General features: G+C 42.3%; 1 protein-coding gene across 1 annotated transcript in view; it reads right to left on the bottom strand.

Annotated features, from left to right (window-relative positions):
- Positions 1 to 294: 294 nt before the first annotated feature.
- The window catches only part of LOC139459280 (ornithine decarboxylase-like), a 31,472-nt gene continuing 21,956 nt past the window's right edge, over positions 295 to 9,810 (bottom strand). Inside the window, exons 5-11 of the mRNA XM_071240731.1 lie at positions 9,281 to 9,453; positions 8,311 to 8,448; positions 7,320 to 7,485; positions 6,479 to 6,620; positions 3,786 to 3,892; positions 2,747 to 2,964; positions 295 to 492 (exon numbers count right to left, since the gene is read on the bottom strand). Coding sequence (XP_071096832.1) covers positions 447 to 492; positions 2,747 to 2,964; positions 3,786 to 3,892; positions 6,479 to 6,620; positions 7,320 to 7,485; positions 8,311 to 8,448; positions 9,281 to 9,453 — 990 coding nt within the window. The 3' untranslated portion in view covers positions 295 to 446. The remainder of the gene's footprint in view (positions 493 to 2,746; positions 2,965 to 3,785; positions 3,893 to 6,478; positions 6,621 to 7,319; positions 7,486 to 8,310; positions 8,449 to 9,280; positions 9,454 to 9,810) is intronic.

Genomic DNA, 9,810 nt, shown 5'->3' with positions numbered 1-9,810 from the left:
TCACAAGGTTTTTGCTGTGATACAGAATAACATTGAAAAGTAAGTGAAAATAAGGATCACTGTCCAACTTACACTTTAAGGACAGACCACTTGCAACGTCTATTTGTCCACTGCACGACTCGGCACGGCATTTTATTATGATATATCAAACATAACATGGGTTACTTTTGTCTTGATACAACCAACTCATTCATTCTGATTACATGGCATGTTTAAATACCTCCCAAATAATATTCAAAATCCTATTCTTAAAATGGAATTGTTTTGAATATTTCTTTTTGGGAATACAATTTGGTAAAAAATGCTGCACCTTTGTACCTCCAGTGTACACGTTGCTAAGATACATATAGCACTTTCAAAAGTAGATGATAATGCACTTCAAATCTGTTTCCATATTTGTTAACTTGGTTCATTTATCCTTAAGGAATTTTCCAGGTCTTTGCTGCTCAGTCGACATGGCGTTTTCCTCTGGGTTTACAGTAATGGGATTTCCTAGTTGAAAAAAAAGAAAAATATCACAAATAGCTTCCTTACAATTTTGGGCTGTTTTATTTGGCACGTTCACCACCGAAATATAAAACGATTATCAGTTTCGATTATGTGACTAGGCAACCAATAGGCGTAAAAGGCAGAATAGGGGTGAAAATTACATGAATGGATCACTGAAAATCAGTGATGACACCACGTGTGCGCGTAAAGGGTAAGCATGTCCTGCCTTGCACCCGCTATTCACATAATTTGCATAAAATATGTTTGTTGCCTGACGCCGCACAACAATCAAGGTGTTAGGCAGTCACACGATAGCGCATTGACTGATCTTGCTGAAACTGAAACGATGTGTTAGTTTGGACTTAATATGTCCAAGTGCAGAGAACCTGCTTACTATAAATAATGAAAAAAACGTTTAAGAAGTATGTTTGTTTCGCAACATAGTAGGGTACGGTTTTAATGTCTTAATTTCTTTTGTTGTTGACTCAGCATAATTGATAAATGCTAGTGAGGTTCTGATAAAACTGGGGCACTTCAGTCCACACGCAAAACATCGACTTAGTTAAAGTAAATATACTTAACAACAAAAGTTCCTGTGACACCAATATTTTAGTGTATTTTTCAAACAAGTTAAGTAGTACATGTATGGAATCAAGTCACAACAGCAAAGCATGCATTCCATGCAAAAGTTGACTTTTATGCAAGCCCCGTGCATTTCACTACCCAAGAATGGGTATAAAAACATGTGCGTTTACGGGATTCCATATGCATTGTTTAGCATCGTGCTGACAACAACCATTCAGAAAAACAACAAAATTACTCAATTATTCAACATTACGAAATGACACGCCTGTCCGAAAATGAGCGTCTGCGAGCCATTGGTATGCTTGAAGCAGGATCGAGTCAACGTGATGTTGCAAGACAATTTAACGTCCACAGAAACACCATTTGGTGTTTATGGCAACGTTGGCAACATACGAATGCGGTCAGAGACCATCCTCGGAGTGGCAGGCCACGCGTAACAAAAAAATGACAAGACAACTGGATTCGAACAACACACCTACGAAATCTATTCAAGCCAGCAACAGTGACTGCAAGAAGCATCCCTGGCCTTCGACGAATATCTTCACAAACCGTACGTCGTCGCCTCAGATGTGCAGGGGTTGTCGCCAGAAGACCCGCCAGACGTCCCATTTTGACAGGAAACCCTCGTCAAGCACGTCTACAGTGGTGCAGACAGCGTCTACGCTGGACGGCCATGCAAGTTCTATTCACTGACGATTCTTGTTTTCACCTCACCGATGGACGGATTCGAGTGTACCGACGTCGAGGTGAACGCTACGTCAATCAATGTGTCATGGAAGAGGATCGGTTCGGGGGTGGCAGCGTTATGGTATTGGGTGGGATGATAGCAAGACAGAGGACCCGTTTGATAGTGGTAGAGGGAAATCTCAATGGACAGCGCTTCCGCGACGAGATCATCGGCCCTGTTGTTCTACCGTTTTTGCGTCGTCATGGCCCAGGCATTTCTTCTCAACATGACAATGTCCGACCTCGAATTGCTCGACTTGTGCAGGATTCTCTTCAACAAAACAACGTGAATGTCATCCACTGGCCGGCTTGCTCCCGTGACCTCACACCCATCGAGCACATGTGGGATGAGATGGATCGGCGCATTCGACGTCAACTACGTGTTCCACAGACACTCCAGGAACTTCGAAACAGATATCCCACAGGACTTTGTGTGACGCCTGGTCGATTCAGTGAGATGAAGATGTGTTGCTTGCATCGCAACCAGAGGTGGACACACACGCTATTGATTTGTATATTGACATTTTAGCATGTTAATGATTTTTTATGACATCACGCATTTTCTGAAGTCAGTATGGCAAATTAAATCATTTGAACACTTACGGGAGACTTTTATTTGTGGCAAATCGAAATTGTTTTAGATGTGGTTAAAAAACATAACTTTGCATTAAATCTTATTCAATGTCACAGGAACTTCTGTTGTTCAGTATATAGAAGGTCAGAGAATAACCCGTTTCGACTATCCCATTGAACAGACTCCATTAGGCACAAAAAGGCCAAAAAAGGCCAAAAAAGGCCGACGTAGAAGACAGCAAAAGAGGTAATTGGATGAAATATAAGAGCATTAACACATTAATGCACTAATGAATTTGTCCCCCGTTTATATCGGTTGTTTCGCAAAGTGACACTAAATATATTTGTAAGTCATAAAATAAACGTTTCTTACCAGATTTTTTTAGAGCAGACATGAATAGGTATCGGTTGTGTCATTCCATTAAAGGACCTGCCCTTGGCCATAGACATGGGGTAAGCGCCCACATTCTCCACAAACAACCGGTCCCCGATTTCAAGGTCTGGTAAGTAACAATCCTTGAAAAGACAGTCGTCACCAGCACATGTATGTCCCCAGACACTGGACTTGAAAGTCTCGTCACTGCGCGTAGCCTGGAACAGCAATACGGAGGGAGTAGTCACCTTTTTGAGAATGGAAAATAGTAACAGCACATGCATAAACATTCGCCTCTTACGACAAGCACAATCTCCAATTACAGCAAGCATGGGTTGCTGAAGACCTATTCCACCCCGGATCTTCACGGGTCTCGCGACATGTTTTGTTTTTTTGTTTTGTTTTTGTTTAACGCCGCACTCAGCAATATACCAGCCATATGACGGCGGTTTGGATATAATCGAGTCTGGACCAGACAATCCAGTAATTGACATAATGAGCATCGATCCACGCTGTTGGGAAACGATGACATGCATCAACCAAGTCAGCGAGCCCGACCACCCGATCCTGTTACTCGCCTCTTACGGCAAGCATGGGTTGCTGAAGACCTAATCCGCCCCGGATCTTCACAAATATCGCCACATGTTTTGTTTTTTTTGTGTGTTTTTTTAACGCCGCAATAGGCAATATTCCAGCCATATGACGGCGGTCTGTAAATATTCGAGTCTGGACAGACAATCCAGTGATTGACATCATGAGCATCGATCCACGCTATTGGGATACGATGACATGCATCAACCAAGTCAGCGAACATGACCACCCGATCAGGTTAGTCGCCTTTTACGACAAGCATGGGTTGTTGAAGACCTATTCTACACCGGATCTTCACGGGTCAGTGAATTTACGTGTGTGTGCACGTGAATCAAAGGACAAGTTATGCTAATCGACCTCCGTGGTCCTTTAGGATCTTCAAACATTTAGAATCATTATCCTCTTCCTTATTTGTGAGAAGTTAAGTCATAAATCTTTTAGATCCTACCTTTAGCAACGATGGTAGTTTTGCTTGAGTGCATTTCGTGAAGGCGTCGTTAAAGGTACCAAAGACGCTGTCATTCACAAAGTAAAGACTTTCCTCCTCAACTCCATCTGAAAGTGACATTTTGTTATATATTTGTAAGTGACTGACTGGAACGTTTTTCATTTATATCATGATCAGGAGTGATGCAAATCTGAGACTTCCATCTGAAGGTGACAATGATGTGATCGTTGGTTTGGAAACATTTTGTTATATTTACACATGCACAAAAGTTAAGCGCCTCACACCATATTTGTTAGCTGTTACTTTTGGCACTTAATGATGACTATTATAACGAGATGTACGATTGTTATAAGCCGTATATGTAAACCTCATGTGATGCAAAAGTTGTCCCAAAGCAAGTTTATCTGTAACTGTCATGATATCAGCAGACCATATCAGGTGTCACATTGACACCCTAGGGAGTGCAGAGTCTATTGCAAGACAGAAACGTCAGTAACGTGTGTAAGATCAACGGACACTGACCACAGCTTCAACCCTTCATACTCATTACAAGTCGTTGAATGCTTCTCTGAGGCAAACGGATACATTCTTCATGAAGTGTGGCTTCATGTCCAGCGAGATTTTGAACTGGGGGATCACGATGTCTGATTGTCCGGCCAAGAATGTCCTAGAGATGCTCAATCAGATAAAGATCCGGACTACAGGCCGGCCAAGGAAGAGTGGCAATAGCTTCTTGACGCAAATAAGCCAAAACTGCCCGAGATCTGTGTGGTCTAGCATTGTCGTCCATGTAAACAGGTCTTGTCTGAAGAGGATGGTTGTCAAAATGAGGGACCACCACTGGACGAAGAACGGTATCTTGGTATTGTTTGCCATTCAGGTTTCCACGAATTGTCACCAGCGGAAGTTTGCAGCCGAAGGAAACACAACCCCATATCATGACAGACACATGCTAAGGTCTTCTTGTTGTTCCTTGGTGCAAAACGAGTGTTACGTTGCCTCCAAACACGTATTCGACCATCAACAGTTCGTAGCAGCAATCAACACTCGTCAGACCTATGGATCCTTCTCCAGTTGGCCAAGTTCCATCGACTACAGGCACGACACCATATCAGACGATTCCGCATGTGCCTCTCAGTCAGTTTACTAGTCTTCTGGCGTTATAACCAGCCGCTCTGAGGCGACGCCTTACGGTCATCGTCGAGAGTCTCTGATGGGTAATCCACTGCAGTCTTAATCTATTGAAGTGGCAAATGGATTTCGTCTGACTATCCTGAAAAGACGTCTATCCTCTCTGTTAGAGGTCATTCTTGGCCTACCAGACCTATGCCTGTCGTTGACATCATTGGTTTGACCATGTTTGACAATCAAACGAGTGATAACACTGTGATGACGACCCATTTATCTTGCAATGGCCCTGCATGACATGCCAGCATTTTTCATGCCTATCACTTGCCATCTTTCAGCGTTCGTTAACTTTCTCCTCACCATGGCTGATTTTCAACCTCTATTGGAAGAGGAATCTCACACAGGAGCAAAATGCAACCACGTGTCTGAAACTTGAATTTCACTATTTATAGGATAGGAGAACAGCAGCAACACGTAAAGCACGCTTTCCTTGTGGTATCTGGACAAATTTGGGTGCATCAAACTATGGAAGCCTAATTCAGTCATTCATCATCATATTTCGTATTTCTTATTCCCACACGTGACATCAAGAGACTATGAATACGGTGGCGCTTAACTTTTGTGCATGTCACTGACTGAAAAGTTTTTCATTGATATCATGATCAGGAGTGATGCAAATCTGAGACTTTCATGACCAGTGACGATGCAGGCTAGCATAGGTCTTCAGCAAACCATGCTTGCCGTAAATGGCGACTATGCTTGTTGTAAGAGGCGACTAATAGGATCAGGTGGTCAGACTCGCTGACTTGGTTGATGTACATGTATGTCATTGATCCCAATTGCGTGCATCGATGCCCATGATATTAACGAGGGAATGTTTGGTCCAAACTTTATTATTTACAGACCGCCGTCATATAGCTGGAATATTGCTGAATGCGGCATTAAACAACAAACCAAACCAAAACCACGGTTATAGTGAACCAGGTATTCAAATCCACAACGAAAGGTTTCTGTCATATCTCTGGGTCCACAATTCGGCACTGATTTGCGGTACCTAAACAAGAACGTTTTTAGATATTTCGGTGTTATCGTTTGCGTAAGATCAAGCGATCTGTCCCAGGAGATATCACCTCAAATTGCATCACAATGTTGTGCACACTATTGGGACGTCATTGGTTACCATGGCGTTTCAATCAAATGATATCACTAATCACTACCGACCCAGTTTTGCAATACGTTTTACACTAAAGACAGTTACTGTTTACATACCTAATAAGTTGGCAGACTACTGTATCTTTTGTATGACATGTATCAACACTTGACTGTCTATATACAAGTTGAATCATATCAAAGATATACACATTAAATCTTATGGGTCTTGTGTAATTATGTTACATAATAATTCAGCAAAAGCACTAATAATTATATATCCTGGAGGGGGTTACAGTTACAAGAGAGAAAGAAAGTTGTAATGGTGAGTCCCAAATTCAAATAATTAAATCTTCAACATTTAAACCACCGATCATTTGATGTCCTGGATACCTGGATATCTTCAGCATACCAACCTTGTATTAACCTCTTCCCAATAACGGATACGACTAATGTTGCACACGATGACACAAAGTAGCGGCCAGGCTCTGCTATTATCCGCACTCCTCTCTTAACAGGAAAGTGGTCCTCCAGGGCGCTGTTAAGAAGACCTGCAACCTGTACACATCAATGACAACTAGTTAACCATCCACTTGCGCGACTCATGTGCAGCTTCCTTTACTCCTGTGGAGGACCTTAGCTTCAGTACCTCAACATAAGCGTCTTATTTTCGCCAAACTGATAATGACTCCCACTTTAGCTTTCCTTGAAAAGTAAAACCAATTACTATCATTGCGCGACTAAATCACTGCTTCAACGCTGTTAAGAGTGTTAATTTCATGATCAGTCAAGAAAAGATGAGGACTCATTGATTGTTTTACACTGCATTTAGTGATAATTAAATTGGTTGCAATATTCCCAGGCCAGAATAATACGAAGTTTTTGTTCAAATGCACTAACGGAAAGCAATGTCAAATATCTTTAGTATGCAACTATTCAGAAGAGAAATCACACAGAAATCATGTAAAATACTAACAACTAGCAACCGCCATGTCTTAATTCCTGCATATGTACATTAATATTATGGACCCTGACTGCATGTACTGCAAAGAACAACAAACCGACTTCTTTATGCCAGATAATACCAATCTTCGGAACTAATATTTCAGCATAAAAACCTTACTCACGTTCAGCACCAGAACAATCATTTAAAATCCCATTCAATATGGTTTATGCTGCTGAGTATGTTATGATAGTGACAACTTACTTTCCAATACAAAAGTACCATCGTTTGCCTGTGGGTATTTATGAAGTTACCTCTATAAACTCCACAATAAATGCCTTGTGCCCAATGAACCCCCCTCCAATATCCAGCACACTCAGAGAAATGTTGAGTTCCGAGGCAATGGTAAAGGCCCTGTCAGCTCTCTCTATGGCATCAATGAACACACGGCCATCCAAGATTCCACTTCCAACATGGAAACTATCAAAAGTATACAATACAAACAATACATATCGACGAGTGCTTGTATATTGGATACATTAGGACACGATGAGCGCTTTGTTTATTTATAATTACATATCATCCTGATTTCAATGCACAAACGTGGGAGCACCTTTAGAATGCAGTAACAGGGCTTCTCGAGAGGACGATCTCTGTCGCAGGTCACATGTCCCAGCAGTGAGACAAGCAATCAGTTTTTGTGAGAATCCGTTGGACGCGAACTCACTACCTTCGGGTTGTAAGCCCGACTGCTGCCCGACTGCTAACCGACAGAGCTACGTCCACACTGTGGAACTTAGTGTAAATTAACCTAGTCATGCCTTCGACGTTACGGAACTGAACGGAAAGGATCGAATAGGTGACTGAAACTTATGAAGGTTACGGGTAGGCATGTGTCTCGTGACTTTAGTCTACAGACACTTAAGAATGACACTCGTCCCATTCCGTTATGTACAAGATACCGAGGAATGAACCGATATGGCGCAAACTGAAAACGGCTCCAGGCGTCAGACGTCGAACTCGCGAGTGCGCATGCATGACATGGTATTTAATAACGAACTGCGTAGATCGATGCTCATGTCACTCACGGGATAGTCTAGTTGAGATTCCATTATTTACAGACCGCCTTCATATAACTGGAATATTGCAAGAGCGCGGCGTTAAGCAACAACCAAACATCAACTCGCAAAATAATCAAAGTGCTGAAAGCACATGGCATACGCATCGATGTCCACGTTTGATTGGATAATAACAACACCGTTTTGTCAAAGATATATCACAGAGAACGAGGAACACACACAGTACCTGATTCCCACAACATTCAGCCCCATGGTCTTAGCTGCGGCAAGAAGAGACCGGACCTCGTGCTCGTCACATCCATACTGGACGCTCAAACGGTGTTGCACTTCATATTTGTCAGAAGCTTTTAATCTCAGCAACAATCTGAATGGATACAACAACAAACATCTAAATGATGCTGAAAGTATACATTGTAGGTACTGGACGTACATATATTTTAGGTACCATACTTGCCTTGGTTATATGCGGCCTTATATGTCACGCATGGATCAATCAATTAATTAAGCGGTACATAGATATGTGATGGTATTTGAGGCCTTGTCCAAGCTTATTGCGCTTATATAGCGACGTGTGTGTGTGCGTGCGTGCGTGCGTGCGTGCGTCTGCTTGTACTAGTCCGGACTAATGCCCATTTATAGTGCTACCTCACTGAGATACCATGCCGCAGTTTAACATGAATATCCAACTCAGAATATCCCATAAATACGGACTCCTAGCCGACCAGTCCATGTTTTAGCATGGGCACCAGACCGGGTAACATCTCTTAAAGTCTTTGTGTATATTGGGGCACGGGTGGCCCAGTTGTCTAAGGCGCCGCGATTCGCTGTGCAGAGTTGCGTCCCTTGGGCACGCCAGAATCCTATGATTGTGGGTTCGAATCCTGGTTCGCCCCAATTATGTTTCTAGGTTTGTCAGCACCATACCCGTGCTCGTGGGTTTCACCGAAGTGGTAAACGTCTGAGGCCTGCATCACTTCGGGCTTTCCTCCTACATTAAGCTGACACGCCGTGATATAACTGGAATACTGTTAAAAGCGGCGTAAAACCCAACTCACTCACTCACTCTTTGTGTTTATAGCGGGCGGTGATCGAACCCCGATCTTCTGCTCTTGAGGTACATAATACATTGCAGTTTATTCTTGCGTCTGTCATATATATTTTGGCCTGTGTTTTTTTCATAATTACAGATATAATACCTTGCATTGGGATGAAGTGACTTTACTTTGACGAGTTCATGCTCATTATCAAATGCCATCAAATCCACTCCCTTAGCCGCCGCATATCTCATGTCCCTCAGACATTTGACACTGTGGGAGAAGACAATGCTACTTGGTTCCACACCCAAACCAAGAACAGAGGCCATTTCATTCTGAAGGAAAATAAAAAAAATATTTTTGATTGTCAAGTCTTTTAGATATTCACTTGAAGATTTATTTCATCAACAGAAACAGAAGTATTGTCTGTTTTTAATATTATAAAAAAATCAATTATTAGACAGATTGTCCAACTAGTGTAAAAGAAAAAGAAGTTCTTCTCGTTTCCGTCACATGTTTTCGTTGCTCAGTAGCAATGGGTTTGGGATGCGGCTCACTTACCCGAAAGCTCCTCGTGCAAAGGCACTCTGTGAAACATTGCGGGTCCCCGTGACCCAGATTTTAATTCCCCGTTGATTCCTCTTGTGGCATGCCAAATGTCATTTTTTGTAAGGCTATCCATATAATGTATG

This window comes from Haliotis cracherodii, unplaced genomic scaffold, assembly GCF_022045235.1.
Source record: "Haliotis cracherodii isolate W230 unplaced genomic scaffold, xgHalCrac1.p SCAF_13, whole genome shotgun sequence".
In the NCBI taxonomy this organism is placed as follows: domain Eukaryota; kingdom Metazoa; phylum Mollusca; class Gastropoda; order Lepetellida; family Haliotidae; genus Haliotis; species Haliotis cracherodii.
This window is presented reverse-complemented; position numbering and strand designations above follow the sequence as displayed.